The sequence below is a fragment of the Equus asinus genome, chromosome 30 (genome assembly GCF_041296235.1).
Source record: "Equus asinus isolate D_3611 breed Donkey chromosome 30, EquAss-T2T_v2, whole genome shotgun sequence".
Classification (NCBI taxonomy): Eukaryota; Metazoa; Chordata; class Mammalia; order Perissodactyla; family Equidae; genus Equus; species Equus asinus.
The window spans coordinates 21,668,254-21,685,463 of NC_091819.1; the positions used below are offsets into that span (position 1 = coordinate 21,668,254).

The window sequence follows — 17,210 nt, forward strand, 5'->3', positions numbered from 1 at the left end:
AGCCAGAAGAGCAAGTTAACAAGACAAACAGTAGGATTTCAGGTTTGTGTTCAGGGTCCATTTGTGGTTAATTAAAGTGAATTTAGGGGGTTACCAGTCCACCCATTTGTGGGCCTTTCTCTAGTAGCACGGGACTGTGTGGATGTAGGCATAGACAGTACATAAAGTTGGGTTCCTCCAGGGCTGATGTTTTGCCATATAGGTGACACCAAAAGAAGAGGGTTTAGGATATGGGCAAGAGTGGTGTTTAATGACAGTATAATCTCAACTGGATGAAGAGAAAGATGAAAAAAATAGAGGGATGATGGATTGTAGGAAAGTAATGGGGCAATGAACTGGAGATACCAATGGTCAAAAAATGGTGATGTTGGGAATATTAAGCAAGCTAGAAGAATAGAGGCCAATGATGACAAGCACTAGGATGTAATCTTGGGAGTGGGTGATCGAAGTGGACTAGAGATGTCTAGAAAGTGGAGAAGGGGACATGGTATCAGACAGGTCGTAATTCGTGAACACTGATGTCTTCCAGAACAATGGCAGATTTAATATGGAGAAAGGTCCTTCCTGGAGCCAGGGTTCCAGATTAATTGAGACCAGGCGATTGATGGATGTCAGTGAAGAGTGGAAGAGTATGATGTAGTGGAAAGGCATGAGCTTCAGAGGAGCAGGACTTTTTTTTAAGAGGGCAAGTTGTAATGATTTGGAAGTGGTAAATGGGGAGCAAGGAGGAAAACAAGCCTACTTTCTAATCCTGAGGTATGTGGGGTGTCGGAGTATAAACAACCACTACTTGAGAGAGTTGCATGTTAGTGGTGTCTTTAGGAAATAACTAGGTTTCAATAAGGCAAGGAGATGGGAGATACTCTTAGAATAGATGTTAAAGATAAAGGATGGTTTTCACAGTTATTTCACATAAACTTTCCACTGAAGCTCACATTTTCTCGTTGTGATCTCCTGAACTGTCCTTCTGTTTTCTTATCTTTATCTCATCTCCAGCCCTCTCCCCTACTCCCTTTTAAATTAAAAACCTTACCATCGTTCAACATTTGATTCTTTGGAACAGGACAGGTATGTGATCTCCTCTGATTATATAAATGGGAAATTCTCTCTCTCTCTCCTCTGAATTAGGACTGTGGGCTGAAATAGAACTTACTGGCTATTTCATTTGTTCTCATTTTGTTTTGTTTGTACTTATTGTGTCTTCTTTCCTATTTGATTGTAGCTAAATGCCTTACACTCCATAAATATTTGTTAAATCAATGAGGAGAAAAATAAAACCTATTTGCTTTTAAAAAACTCTATTTTCAATAATTTCCCCATTCTTCTTCTTGTTGAAAATCCACCAATCAGGTAAGTCGTAGAAGGAATATGAGAAATAGGTTCTGTGTTACTTTTCTGCATTTGGATCTAAGCATCTTCGGGGCTCAGTTATCAAATTACAGTTAATAAAAAGAGTTTTGTTATGTGTTTATTTCACATGAGGATTCACATTTTAAAGATTTATTGTGACAATGAAATTGGTACTAACATATGAGATTTAAACATATTAACTAATTTAATTCTTATAACATGCTATGAGGCTCTTACTGTAACAATCTTCATTTCAAAGGTGAGTAAAGTAAGGTAGACAGCTAACTTACAAAGCAAATGACAGAACTGTGAATGGTAAAGCTTATAACTGAGCTTGGAACCAAGACGGTTTGATTCAGAGGCTGTGCTCATAAATAGTATAATGATATAATGATCAACTATATTGCTTGGTATGTGGAATTATCATAGTGTTATTTATAGCTCATGCTGATTATTCATCTAATAATGGTTTTATTTTCAGATTACCTTCAAGAAAGCAGAACTCAACAAGATGAACTTCCTCCAGAACCAGTTCCCCATAAGAAAAAAGAGAAACCAAAGGAAAAAAAGGATCAAACTTACGCTTGTCCAAAAGTTAGGAAAAAAAGCCTTATGTCATTTGATAGAACAGGTATGTGGTATCACTGACCCAACTTATTTAGAAGATACTACATTTTTTCAAATTATTCTGTGGTTTTGTGTGCTTATAATGGATGCTGATTTTAGAAGAAATAGTCTTACTGAATTTTGTGTTTGGTTGCTTAAAAAGGTGTTAAAATGTTTTTCTATCTTTTTGAAAATCTAAAATATTAATAGATTAAAAAATTGACAGTGATGTCAGCATCAAGGTGGAGTGAATCATTCCCTTTGTCTCTCCTCTGTGTTACAACCAGTCTGACATCCAGTGATTTCTTGCACAGCACTAGAATGCCTGAGTGATCCATGCATCTATACATCTGAAGGTGGGTGGAATGGACCTCCGGGAGGCAGTAGAACTAGGGGATCAGCTCCTTCCCTTTCTCCTGCGGGTGGCAGACAAAACACGGATCCTCACACCAGTGTACAAGGCAGTGACCACAGGCTGCAAGGGCAAATACAGCACTCTTGACTTGGCCTCTACCCCCAGCCTCAGCAGTGATGGGTGACACACACATCCTGAGGCTTCAGAACACATAAAGGTGCCAGAGACCCAGCCCCCTCTTTCTCCCCTTGCAATGGTCTTGGTCTCTCCAGCAGTAGGGACAGCAACCAAAACAGCAGGACCAGGATGCCCTGACATGAGGTTTCATAAAGTACACCAGGGGACACCAGTGACCTGAGGCTGCATGGCCAGCACCAACACTTGTAGCTTAGCCCCTACTCCTTCTCCAGCAGTGGCAGGTGGCACCTGCAACCTGAGGCTTTAAGGAACCTCAGCAGAAGCTGAGACCTAGCCCCACCTGGTAGCACCCCGGACACCAGCTCTACCAGCAGTGGGGGCTGCATACAAGAACCCAGGCCCCTGACAGCAACAGTGACAACTGTGAACCTAGCACCCCTGGCAGTCATGCTGCCAGCATCCCCAGATAACCCTAGAGCAGCAGCACAGATGGTGCATGGGGCAGCAGCATGTGAGCCTGTGGAGAGCAAGTATGGAGGGGACCATGAGACCCGTGTGACCCTGGAAGCAGTAGAAATGCTCACAGCCTCGTGACCTCAGTGGCAACACCTGAAACTGCAGCAAGATCAAAAGGAGCAAGGCATCAGCAATATCAGAGGCACAAGTGGCACAAGAAGGGCACTGTAAACAGTAGCAGAGGCAGTGGAGAGTGGAAAGTGCAGGCTCTCAAATACAAGCAGAAGCAGCTCAGAACCAAAGTAACCAAAGCCTTTCCCAAATAAGAAAGGTGGTTACTACAACAAATACACTGGCAGAGGATCAATTCATCAAACTCCACAAACAAGTTCAGTAACACAGCAGAACAGAAAGTGAATGACAGATCTCTAGAAACCAAACTTGAAGTCACAGAAGGTTACAGTCTGACTAACAGAGAATTCAAAATATTTACCATAAAGAAACTCAGTGAGTTACGAGAAAACTCAGAAAGACAGTTCAGTGAGCTCGGGAATGAAGTTAACTAACAGAAGGAATACTTCACAAAAGAGGCTGAAGCTCTTAACAAAAAAAATTCTAGATATGAAGAAAAAAATTAATGAGATAAAAAATAATGTAGAAAGCATAAAAAATAGAGCAGAACTTGTGGAGGAGAGAATCAGTGAGCTTGAACGTAGAAACCTAGAAATGCTTCAGGTGGAGAAGGAGAGAACTAAGATTTTTAAAAGATGAAGAAATTCTTTGAGAAATGTCTGACTTAATTAGGAAAAGTAACATAAAGATTATAGATATTCCAGAGGGAGAAGAGATGGAGGAAGGAGCAGAGAGATTATTCAAAGAAGTAATAGCTGAGAACTTCCCTAACCTGGGGAGGGTACTGGACATGCAAGTACATGAAGCTAATAGAACTCCTAATTACACCACTGCAAAAAGACCTTCTCTAAGGCGTATAATTTTAAAACTGTCAAAATTCAATGACAGAGGAAAAATATCAAGGGCAGCAAGAGAGAAGAAAATAAGCTACGAAGAAACTTCTATCAGGCTTCTAGCAGATTTCTCAGCAGAAACCTTACAGGATAGAAGAGGGTGGAATGATATATTCAAAATACTGAAAGATAAAAACTATTATACAAGAATACTCTATCTGGTGAAATTATCCTTCAGATATGATGGAGAAATAAAAGCTTTCCCAGACAGACAAAAGCTGAGGAGGTTTGTCACCACTGGACCTGCCTTACAAAACATGATGAAGGGAGCCCTCCTACCTGAAACAAAAAGGCAAAGGTTTACAGAGCTTTAAGCAAGGAGATAAATAGACAAAATCAGAAAATTGCAGCTCTCTATAAGAATAAGTTATCAAACAATTATAAAATAAAGGCTGAAGGGAAAGAAAGCATCAAAAATAACTGTAAACGCTTTGATTTGATCAGAAACTCAAAACACAAAAAAGAATACTTTGTGACAATAAAACCATAGGGGGGAAAAGAAAAGGGATGGAACCTGCATAGAATAATGGAGATAACAGGCTATCAGAAAATGGACTATCTCATCTATAAGATCTTTTATACAAACCTCATGGTAACCTCCAAAAATAAAAAAATCAGAGCAGTCACAAATCATAAATAAAGAGAAAATTGAGAAAACCATCACAGAAAACCACCAAGCCAAAATGGCACACAGAAATGCAAGGGAAAAGAAACCTTGGAAATATAGAACAACTGGAAAACAAGCGATAAAATGGCATCATTAAGTCCTCATGTATCAATAGTCACTCTAAATGTAAATGGATTGAATTCTTCAATCAAAAGACATGGACTGGCTGGATGGATTAAAAAACAAGACCCAACACTATGCTGCCTCCAGGAAACACATCTCAGCTCTGAAGACAAACATAGACTCAGAGTGAAGGGATGGAAGATGATACTCCAGGCAAAAATAGCAAGCAAGAGAGAGCAGGTGTGGCCACACTTACATCAAATGAAGCAGACTTCAAGATAAAAAAGTCAATGAGAGACAAAGGTGGCCATTACATGATAAAAGGGTATGCCACCAAAAAGATGTAACACTTATTAATATATATGCACTTAACACAGGAGTACCAAAGTATATAAAGCAGCTATTAACAGACTTAAAGGGAGAAATCGATAGCAACACAATAATAGTAGGGGGCCTTTACACCCCACTATGTCAATGGATAGATCATCCAGAGAGAAAGTCAACAAGAAAACAGTGACTTTAAATGAAACACTAGACTAGATGGACTTAACAGATACATATAGAACTTTCCATCCAAAAGCAGCAGAATATACATTCTTCTTAAGTGCACATGCAGCGTTCTCAAAGATAGACCATATGTTGGGAGACAAGACAAACCTCAGTAAATTTGAGAAAACTGAAATCATATCAAGCATCTTTTCTCACCACACTACTATGAAACTAGAAATCAGCTGCAAGAAGAAAGCTGGGAAAGTCACACACATGTGGAGACTAAACAACATGCTACTGAACAACTATTGAATCAATGGAGAAATCAAAGGAGAACTAAAAGAATACCTAGAGGCAAGTGAAAATGAAAATACAACTTACCAACTCTTATGGGATGCAGCAAAAGCAGTATTAAGAGGCAAATTTATAGCAATACAGGCCTACTTGAAGAAACAAGAAAAATCTCAAATAAACAGGCGTACCCTATATCTAAAGAAGTAGAAAAAGAAGAACAGACAAAGCCCAAAGTCAGTAGAAGGAAGGAAATAATAAAAATCAGAGCAGAAAGGAACGAAATAGAGACTAAAAAAACAATAGAAAGGATCAATGAAACTAAGAGCTGGTTCTTTGAGAAGATAAACAAAATTGACAATTCCTTAGCCAGATTCACTAAGAAAAAAGAGAGAGAAGACTCAAATGCATGAAATCAGAAATGAAAGAGGAGAAATTACAATGGATACCACAGAAATACAAAGGATTATAAGAGAATACCATGAAAAGCTATACACCAACAAACTGGATAACCTAGAAGAAACGGATAAATTCTTAGAATCATACAACTTCTCAAAACTGAATCAAGAGGAAATAGAAAATTTGAATAGAACAATCACAAGCAGAGAGATTGATAAAGTAATCAAAAACCTCTGAAAAAAATAAAAGTCCAGGACCAGACAGCTTCTCTGGTGAATTCTACCATACATTCAAAGAAGATTTAATTCCTATCCTCCTCAAACTATTCCAAAAAGTCAGAGGATGGGATGCTTCCTAACTCATTTTATGAGGCCAACATTACCCTGGTACCAAAACCAGACATGGACAACACAAAAAAGGAAAATTACAGGCCAGTATCACTGGTGAACATAGTTTCAAAAATCCTTGATAAAATATTAGCAAATCCAATACAACAATATATTAAAAGAAAGTACCCCACAATCAAGTGGGTTTTATTCCAAGGATGTGAGGATGGTTCAACATCTGTAAATCAATCACTGTGATACACCACATTAACAAAATGAAGAATAAAAATCATGTTATCACCAAATGCAGAGAAAGCATTTGATAAGAGCCAACATCCATTTATGATTAAAATTCTGAATAAAATGGGTTTAGAAGAAAACCCAACATAATAAAAACCTCAACATAATAAAGGCCATATATGACAAACCCACAGACAACACCATACTCAATGGAGAGAAACTGAAGCCATTCCTCTGAGAACAGGAACAAGACAAGGATGCCCACTCTCACAACTCTTATTCAACATAGTACTGGAGGTTTTGGCCAGAGCAGTTAGGAAAGAAAAAGAAATGAAAGGGATCCGAGGGACCAGACTGGTGGTGCAGTGGGTAAGTTCACACATTCCACTTCAGCAGCAGCCTGGGGTTCCCCAGTTCAGATCTTGGGTGCAGACCTACGTGCAGCTTGTCAAGCCATCCTGTGGCAGGCATCCCACATACAAAGTAGAGGAAGATGGGCATGGATGTTAGCTCAGGGCCAGTCTTCCTCAGCAAAAAATGAGAAGGATTGGTGGCAGATGTTAGTTCAGGGCTAATCTTTCTCTCAAAAAAAAAGAAAAGAAAAGAAAAGAAAAAAACGGATCCAAATTGGAAAGGAAGAAGTGAAACTCTCACTATTTGTAGATGACATGATTCTATAAGTAGAAAACCCTGAAGAGCACACCGAAAAACTGTTAGAAATAATCAACAAATACAGTAATGTTGCAGTATACAAAATCAACATACAAAGATCAGTTGCATTTCTATACACTAATAACAAAGTAGCAGAAAGAGAAGTCAAGAATACAATCCCATTTACAATCACAACAAAAAGAATAAAATACCTAGGAATAAATTTAACCAAGGAGCTGAAAGACCCATACACTGAATACTATAAGACATTGTTGAAGGAAATTGAAGAAGACATAAAGAAATTGAAAGATATTCCATGCTCATGAATTGGAAGAATAAACATAGTTAAAATGTCCATATTACTACCTAAGGCAATCAACAGATTCAGTGCAATCCCAATCAGAATCCCAATGATATTCTTCATGGAAATAGAACAAAGAATCCCAAAATTTATATGGAACAACAAAAGACCCTAAATAGCCAAAACAGTCCTGAGAAAAATGAATAAAGTTGGGGGTATCACGTTGCCTGAATTAAAATTATACTACACAGCTGATGTAGTCAAAACAGCATGGTACTGTCAGAAAAACAGACACACAGATCAATGGAACAGAACTGAAAGCCCAGAAACAAACCCACACATCTATGGACAGCTAATCTTTGACAACGGAGCCAAGAACATACAATGGAGAAAGGAAAGTCTCTTCAATAAAAGATGTTGGGAAAAGTGGACCATTGTCTTACACAATACACAAAACTTAACGCAAAATAGATTAAAGACTTGAAGGTAAGACCTGAAGCTATAAAACTCTTAGAAGAAAATATAGGCAGTACACTCTTTGATATCAGTCTTAGCAGCATCTTTTGAATACCATCTCTTCTCAGGCAAGGGAAACAAAAGAAAAAATAAATGACACTACATCAGATTAAAGAGCTTCTGCAAAGCAAAGGAAACCATGAACAAAATGAAAAGACAACCTACCCCTGGAAGAAAATATTTGTAAATCATATATCTGACAAGGGGTTAATTTCCAAAATATGTAAAGAACTCATACAAGTCAACGACAAAAGACCAACCTGATCAAAAAATGGGCAGAGGATATGAACAGGAATTTTTCCAAAGAAGATATACAGATGTCCTACAGACACATGAAAAGATGTTCAACATCACTAATTATTAGGGAAATGCAAACCACAAGTACAATGAGATATCACCTCACACCCTTCAGGATGGCTGTAATTAATAAGACAAGAAATAATGAGCGTTGGAGAGGATGTGGAGAAAAGGGAACCCTTATACGTTGCTGGTGGGAATGCAAACTGGAGCAGCCAGTATGGAAAACAGTATGGAGATTTCTCAAAAAACTAAAAATAGGAATACCATATGATCAGGCTATTCCACTACTGGGTATTTATTCAAAGAATGTGAAATCAACAATTCAAAAAGATTTATGCACCCCTATGTTCAATGCAGCATTACTCACAATAGCCAACATATGGGATCAACCCATGTGCCCATGAACGGATGAATGAATAAAGAAGATGTGGTATATATATACCATGGTATATATATACTAAATCATAAAAAAGACAAGATTGTGCCATTTGGAACAACATGGATGGAGCTTGAGGGTATTATGCTAAGGGAAATAAGTCATATGGAGAAAGACAAATACCATATGATTTCACTCATGTGGAAGATAAACAAATACATAAACAGGGAGAACAGATTAGTGGTTCCCAGAGGTAAAGGGGGTGGGAGGAGGGCGATAGGGGTAAAGGGGCACATGTGTATGGTCACAGATAAAAAGTAGACTACTGCTGGTGAACTCAGTGCACTCTATGCAGAAACTGGAATATAATGTACACCTGAATTTTGTACAATGTTAAAAGCCAATATGACCTCAATAAAATAGAAAAAAAAGAAAAAATTGACAGAGACTATTCAATTAAGAACAATCTCTGGGGCCGGCTCCGTGGCCGGGTGCTTAAGTTCACACGCTCTGCTTCGGTGGCCCAGGGTTTTGCCGGTTCAGCTCCTGGGTGCAGACAGCAGACATGGCACCATTTGTCAATCCATGCTGAGGTGGCATCCCACATGCCACAACTAGAAGGACCCACAACTAAAAATACACAACTATGTACCAGGGGGCTTTGGGAGAAAAAGGAAAAATAAAATCTTTAAAAAAAATCTCTGAATGTTATGGTTATAGAAGTATAAAAAATATAAGGTTGTATGGTTTTTTCTTTGTCCTTTTAGTAAAACTTTGTGGTATCATTATACCATAGAGTTTAAATCCCCATATAAATAATTCATTTAACCAGATTTTCCTCCACTAACGTTTTCCAGTTTGTACTTTCTCTATACCTGTACTTTCTCTGTACCTGAAATTCTTAATTGTATTACTATTTTAAGTTTTATAGGAAAAAGGAAGCTTTTCCATTTTTCACTGAAATGCCATGGTCCAGGGCAGATATATCATAAAGCTATTGAAGCTTAAACTTCAGGACCTCTCACTTACTGGGGCTTCATTTTTTAAAAACGAAGATCCTCAAAATTATAAATGCCTCAGTTGGCACAAAACCTGCATGGATGGGATGGTGTTCACCCTCTTATCTAATTCCCTCCCCTGGAGTTTGGGCAGGACCTGTGACTGCTGCTAAACAACAGAACATGGTGAAGGTGATGGACTGTCACTTCTGTGATTCTATTACATTATATAAGACTCCATCTTGCTAGCAAACTCATTCTAGACTCTCTCGTCTGCTGGCTTTGAAGAAGCAAGCTGCTACGACTTCTACAGTCAACAAGCTGAAGTAGAGCCTTTCCCAGTTGAGCTTCCAAATGAGAATCCAACCCTGGCCAACGTCTTGATTGCAGCCTTTGTGACTCTAGTAGAGGGCCCAGTTAAGCCATATACAGACCCCCGCCCACAGAAATGTGTGTTGTTTTAACTACTAAGTTTGTGATGAATTCAGAAAACTAATACAATGGATCTCATTGCACAAATGCAATCACTGTGGCTGTGCATTAAGAATTCTTAGTAATTTGGCACATTGTTCTTTAGTGTTTTGAAACTGATATCAGTGTAAGAAAGAGTAACAATTTAGGCATAATGGCTGCTAGATAAATAAAAACAATCTAATCCTTTAATGGTTAAATTTCTTCAATTTGTTTCCCTCATTTAGCTTCTATAAACCCACGCAGACATAGACTGGTAACCACTTAAGTATTTAGGCTTTTTAAAAAGATTTTTTAAAAAATTATGAAAATTTAAAATATAAAAAGTAAAGAAGTCATTTAACAGATATCAATGTACTCACTACCTGGATTTAACAGAAATTAATATTTTATTTTTTTTATAGGAAGTTGTAGTAGGCAAAATTCTAAAATATTCTCCAATAGTCCCACCCCCTGTTGTACACACCTTGTATAATCCCCTCCCCTTGAGTGCAGGCAGAACCTGTGAATATGATGGAAAATCTTTCCTATGACTATGTCATTTTATTTGACATTGTTGAGAAGTAACTAAGTTGACTTTGAGTTAATCAAAAGGGAGATTATCCTGGGCAAGCCTGCCTTAATTAGATGAGCCTTTAACAGAAACCAGAAACAGTAGCAGGTGCCATCCTGCTGACTTTGGAGGGGGCAAACTGCCATGGTGTGGAGAGGACCACATGGCAAGGACATGAAAGGAGACTTTAGTAGCCGAGAAGATCACCTGGCCAACAATTAGCAAGAAAATGGGAACCTCAGTCATGTAGCCACAAGGAAATGAATTCTGCCAACAAACTAGGGGAACTTGGAGGCAGTTCTTTGTCCAAACAAGCTTCAGTGAGGGCCTACTCAGCCAACATCTTGATTTCAGCCCTGTGAGACCTTGAGTAGAGGACTCAGCTAAAACTTGCTAGACTCCTGACTCATGGAAGTTGTGAGATAATAAATTTGTGTTGTCTTACACCAGGTTTTTGGTAATTTGTTACATAGGGATAGAAAACTAATGCCAAAGTAAAATGGTACAGATCCAGCTAAAGCCACTCCCACCTTTTCCTTTCCCAGTTCTCTTGTCCCAGTTACAATTAGAGTCAGCTACAACTATATTGAAATTGGTGACTATCTTTTCCATTGATGATTTTATATGTTTTCTACATTTGTATGTATTCATTGTGGTTGTTTAAAAATTTGTCCGCTTCTTCTTTGACACTCCTTCTTCAAAAGGTGGAGTCTTATTCCTCTCCCTTTAAGCGAAGGACAGACTTAGTGACCCACTCTAGCAAATATTAATAATATTGTGTGTAAGCTCCTGCTGTCTCTTTTGACTCACTCTCTGGGGGAAGCCAGCTGTCATGTGAGACACCTAAGCAGCCCTATAGAGAGGTCTATGTATTGAAAAACTGAAGCCTCCTTTTGATAACCATGTGAGGGAGCTATCTCGGAAAGTGATCCTTCAGCCCCAGTCCACGTCTTCAGATGACTGCCACCCTGGCCAGCATTTTGACTGCAACCTCATGGGAAACTCTGAACCAGAACCGCCGAGCTAAGCTCCATCTGAATTCCTGACCCATAGAAACTGTGAAATAGTAAATATTTATTGTTTGAGGACAATTAGTTACACATAGATAGATAATTAATACATCCATAAAATAAATGGCATTATTTTGTGTATGCAGAAGCTCACACACAATATTTATATTCTCCAACTTTTAATTTTTTGCCAGTCTGATGGGTGAGAATGGCTTTTTCATTGTCATTTTAATTTGCAATTCCCTGATTACTAGGAGGTTGAACATCTTTTCATATGTTTACTGGCTGTTTTCCTTTTCCATAAATTTTTTGCTCATCTTTCTATCAAAATGTTTATTTCTTATTGATTGGGAAGAATTCTTTAAATATTTGGTATATTAATCCCTAGACTCTCGTATAGGTTATAAACATTTTCTCCCAGTTTGTTAATTCTATTTTAACTTTGTTTATGGTGGCTTTTCTTCTGTATAAATTGCTAAGTTTGAAGAAGTCAAATTTATTATTGTTTTCCTTTTAACATGCTTTGATTGTTTTTCGGAGGCCTTTTGCTCCCTCAGGTTTATAAACATATTCTCCCATATTTTCTTCTAATACTTCCATAGTTTTCTTTTCCACTTTACTTCTCTAATCTATCTATAATTTATGCTTCATATCACTGCATATTTTTCTAAATGGCTAACCACTTTCCCATTATGATTTAATGAACAGTTGATCATTCCTCTGTTGATTTGAAATACCAGCTTTTTCACTTATTAGATTGTCTTTTAAAATGGTCTATCTCTAGACTCCAATCTGTTTTACTGATCTGTTTTTCTTTTCCTATGCCAACTCTGTGCTACTTTGATTTCCATAGGTATATGTTTTTCTCTCTGAGTCTGTAATGTTTATCCTCTTGTCTAGACGTACACAGTTTGTGCCATCCCCTAGTATTAATGTTTTTAGTACCTCCCTTTCTCTCTTTTATACCTAATGTTAACTAGCTTTCTTTTCAATTGAGTATTTTTAATTTATTTCCATGTTTAAGCAACTGACATGGCCCAGACTAGGGTAGGAGAAGTGAAGTGCCTAGGATATGAAATTTAAAGAGGAACTTATTCTTAAGGTCATGCAGTGCCTTATCGTAGTCCTGACACTGTTTTATACAATAGCTCGTCTCATTTAATCCTTAGCAAAGAAGTTGTGTTCATCAGCTGGTGTTTGTGATTTCTGGAGAACCAGAAATCTTGAACAACTTTGTAGCATTGTTGGTTTTGCCAGCATCGTTTTTGGCATGCTTCTCCTCCCATGATTTATTTTATCAAGAAAAGAAGTTTTAGGGCTAAGAGGACAACCTGTAAAGCATGGTGAATAAACACCCAGAAAAGAGAATGTTTCAAGGAGAGAATCATCAGCTGCTAAGAAAGATAAGGTCTGAAAGGTGTCTGTTGGATGGGTATCCTTAGGAAGCTATTTCCATCTGACACAGTAGTCCCTTCTGTTCTGATCCTACTGGCTCTGCTCCAGCTTAGACCTTTATTTAGAAAAGCCTTCTAACTGGCTCCTGTTCCAGTGTCTTCTCTTGCTAACTACCTGTGTTATTGCAGAATTAGGTCTTTTGTGATAGCTTTCTTAAATGGAAAAATATTATTCCTTCTTTCCAGCTTCTGTTAAAATTGAATTTAAACTATATTTTCTCCTCCAATTATAGTCTTTGTGTAAACTTTAAGAATAAGTTACCATTTAAATGTTTTTTTATGTATAAATATTTGAAATATTATACATTATCCTTAAGTAATGCCTATATTCACACCTTTATTGGATCATTTTTTTCTTAATGTTCTAAACCAGAACCAAAGGATGGTGATGTGATAAGACATATTATTAGGCTAAGAGAAAAGTTGGGTTGGCAAACGATATTACCACAGAACAATTGGGAATACGGAAGTCCCCAAACTGCAGTTAAGAAGATTATTCTAAAGGTAGTATTCTATTTTATTCAGTTTTATAATATAAAAATTAATATTTGAAACTGTATCAATCTTTATTTCATTCATTTCAGATATCACATGAAAATTAGCCCTTATCACATTATTATTATATTGATATCAAATTCATTGTTTCATGGCAAATGCTTATAAAAAGTGTTTGACATAATTTCATTTCGCTTATTTAAAGAATAGAGAACAGATAAGACATTTGTCTGAACTTTGAATCTGCTCTTACGTTCCTGTTTATCAGTTTTTTGTGATTTTTAAAAGAAATCCTAATGTACTTTTGTAACATTCTATCCTTCTCACTCTCTTGCTCCTTGGTGCCTAATTTTCTGTCTCACCATCTCTATATTTCCATATCCTTTCCATTTTCTCCTTACTCATTAGCCTCTTCAGAGAAATTTTATCTTGTCCTGGTCACATGACCAGAGGGTACAAGCTGTGAGGTGTGACCTCGTCCCCAGGCAAGCAGTGTCAGCATCACCTTGGAACTTACTAGAAATACATATTCTCATCTCCACCCCAGACCTTCTGAGTCAGGGCCTCTGGGTGGAGCCCAGCAACCTGTATTTTATTGAGCTCTCCAGGTGATTCTGATGAATAATTGAGAACCATTGCTCTAGACCACAGGTCAACAAACTTTTTCTGAAAAGGACCAGATAATAAATATTTTAGGCTTTGCAGGCTATGTGATCTTTGTTGCAATTACTCAGTTCTGTCATTGTAGTGCAAAAACAGCAATAGAAAATACATTAACAACTGGATGTGACTGTGATCCAATAAAGCTTTACAAAAATGGGCCCCTGCTCTTGGCCACAGTGTGAAGATCTGTGCTCTAGACGGTTACCATGAGGATAAACGGTCTCTTGATCATTGTTCAGAGGCAGCATTAATGTGAAGGAGAGTATATACATAACGGTATCAGATTCGCTTAGCTTTCAATCTCTATTTATACGCTCACTGTTTTATTTTGGACAAGTTCTTAACCTCTCTGAGGTTTAGTTTCTTTGACCTTGAAATGGAGATAATAGTACTTACCTTAGAGAGCTGTGAAATTAAATGAGATAATGCACATATAGAATTGACCCTGGCAGATACTGGGCATGGTAGTTAAAAAAAACAACCATAGCTGTACATGAACTTAGTATACTTGGACTCTCTAATAAGGTATGTCTCATATTTGTATGTGAGGAAAGGATTGATAATATGAAAAAACACTTGTTTTTAATTGAAAAAGAATAATTTAATTGGAACATATTCCTATGCTTCTATAATTGGATTATTTAATTACATATATGATCCATTTAGAGTAACTGTGTCTACATTAAGTTTCTAGTTATCTCAACTTTTTGGAAGCATAATTTAAAACAAAAATGCCTCAAGTGGCCAAATAACTATAACATGCCCATGTACTAAAGAAGTTATCACTCAGAGCTTATTTATTCCATTTTATTTGCAGCTTTTAAACTTGTTTTTTAAAGTTTCTAGGTATACATTATATCAGGAGTCAAAATAGGAAAGTGAAATGGCTGAGACAATTGGGAGGAAACAATAACAGTCTTCAGGGAAGACAAAAATTTAAAGAAGAGTAAAACTGGATCCAAAATTTAAAATTACAGTGATTAGGAACTGTTTAGTTACTCAGTTCAATAGCTTCTGGAAGTGTCACTGAATTATAATAAATAATACTAAATGCTTTTTTATAATAAAATTTCATTATCCAGAAGAGACTAAATTAAACTTTCTTATAGAGTTTTCATCAATAAAAGTTAAAAGTTTCAAAGCTAAAAGAAATAAATTTCACTTAAAAAATTTTCTTAATGTGAAATGGCTGATTTCTCAGTAATGCCCGGTAAATAAGGAAGAGGCATTATAGTATATTGCAGTAGCTCAGAGAATGAGTTTAAAGTCGGACTTGTGTTGAGATCCCTACTGTGCCTCTTCCTGACTTTTCTCAAATTACCTCATTTCTCAAGATATTGATTTCTGCATCTTTTTAATGGGATTAAAAGGATCAAAATTTAAACTCTTACGGTTGTAAAGACAGTGTTTGTGAAACACACTTATTACTTATAAATATTTATTACTTAACAAATATTAGCTATTGTTATTATAGTACTAAACCACCATCATTATCAAAATAAACGGTAAATTTAATATGCTCGAAAGGCTTCTGGTGTTGGCAGACAGATTTACTAGAAGTACAGCATGTATGTAAAAGGCATGTCATCAAGTTCTTTGGATTAATAATCAGGCCTTAGGAAGCATATAGATCAATTTATGTTTTATCACATTATATATAAGAATGAAAATTAAATAAATTTTCATAAGATTGATCTTGTTGAACTTTGACTAGACACAATTTGATGTTAGCTTTCTTCAGTGGTATTATTTTTAACTAATATTAAAATTGTTTCAATTTACTGAGTAATCTATTAAGCCATTTTACTACTAAATTTGGTCAAATTAATTAAAAACGTTTTTGAACCTCAGGAACCTGTGGAAGATGATGGAGAATTTGTATATTGCCTTCCTCAGAAAAATCCTGAAGTCCTTTATAATCCATATGATCTTCAGGTGGTCTCTGCCCACAGAGCACGACACTGCAAAGAGTTTTGGATTATTACTGCTTCATTTGTCTCAAAGGTAATATACAATGGATGTTTTCAGCTTTCAGAGTCATCATGGAAAAATATTACCCAATTTAGAATTTAACTGGGTAAATTTATCTTTGTGTGTTTTAGACAAACCTGGTCACTTGAGGAACAGTTTATGTTTAAGAGCTTTCTTGGGAGAAAGTTATTTAATGTGACTTTTTTTTTCTGTAGAGATTTAGGTTTAAGGATTCAATTTTAAGAATTTTTTTTACCTCTCAAATACTTTATTAATATTTAGTGTAATTTTTTTGAGAAATGGAAAACAGGCATTTGCTAGCATAGTAGAAACTGTAATAATAAGAGTTTTCTCAGATTTATCAGAAACTTCATTGGCAGATGTAGAAAACGCCCTTTTATACTCTTAATAGCAATTTGACACTTATCGCAAGTTATAATTACATAGTTACGTGTTTTGATCATTTGTTTAATGTCTGTCTACCTTCCTCTGCCCTCCCAGCCTCCCAGCTAAACTCTAAGTATGCGTGGGCAGGACCTCATCTGAATGAAGTATGTGCAGATATGGAAATATTTCTAATATGCATTAGCAACTGAAAATGGAAGGAACAACTTCTGTATAAACAAAAATATGCACATAAATACATATGTGCTGATATAGGCATACTTTTATTTATGGAATAAATTTAAGAAAATCGTAATATTTGGATGGGGGAGAGGGACCTTTGAGAAGAGAGAATTCATGGTGAAGGGCCTGTGGTTTTTGAATGTCAAAATGGGGTGTCTGGGGTAGTGGGATTATTAGCCGCTTTGGAACTACTACACTGCTATAGTTAAATTTCAGTTCCTAAATATTACTTTTATGGAAAACGTGAAAATTATGAGGCTCATAAAATGAATAGCTATTTGTGAAAAGTATCTCAGGGTGAGGAAGAAGTTTCTCTTATCCACTTTCTATTAGAGCACGAGAAAGAACGTTCAAAAATGGCAAGTATAGAAGCAGTGTGTGAAGGGAAATCAAGTTTGGGTGTAGGTGAAGTGGTGGAG

At 36.7% G+C, this 17,210-nt stretch overlaps 1 protein-coding gene across 1 annotated transcript in view; it reads left to right on the forward strand.

Moving 5' to 3' along the window:
* Positions 1-17,210, forward strand: part of DNAH14 (dynein axonemal heavy chain 14) — a 396,896-nt gene that overhangs the window by 20,574 nt on the left and 359,112 nt on the right. The window contains exons 3-5 of the mRNA XM_070501636.1: positions 1,830-1,981; positions 13,409-13,539; positions 16,045-16,197. Of these exons, the coding sequence (XP_070357737.1) occupies positions 1,830-1,981; positions 13,409-13,539; positions 16,045-16,197 (436 nt within the window). The remainder of the gene's footprint in view (positions 1-1,829; positions 1,982-13,408; positions 13,540-16,044; positions 16,198-17,210) is intronic.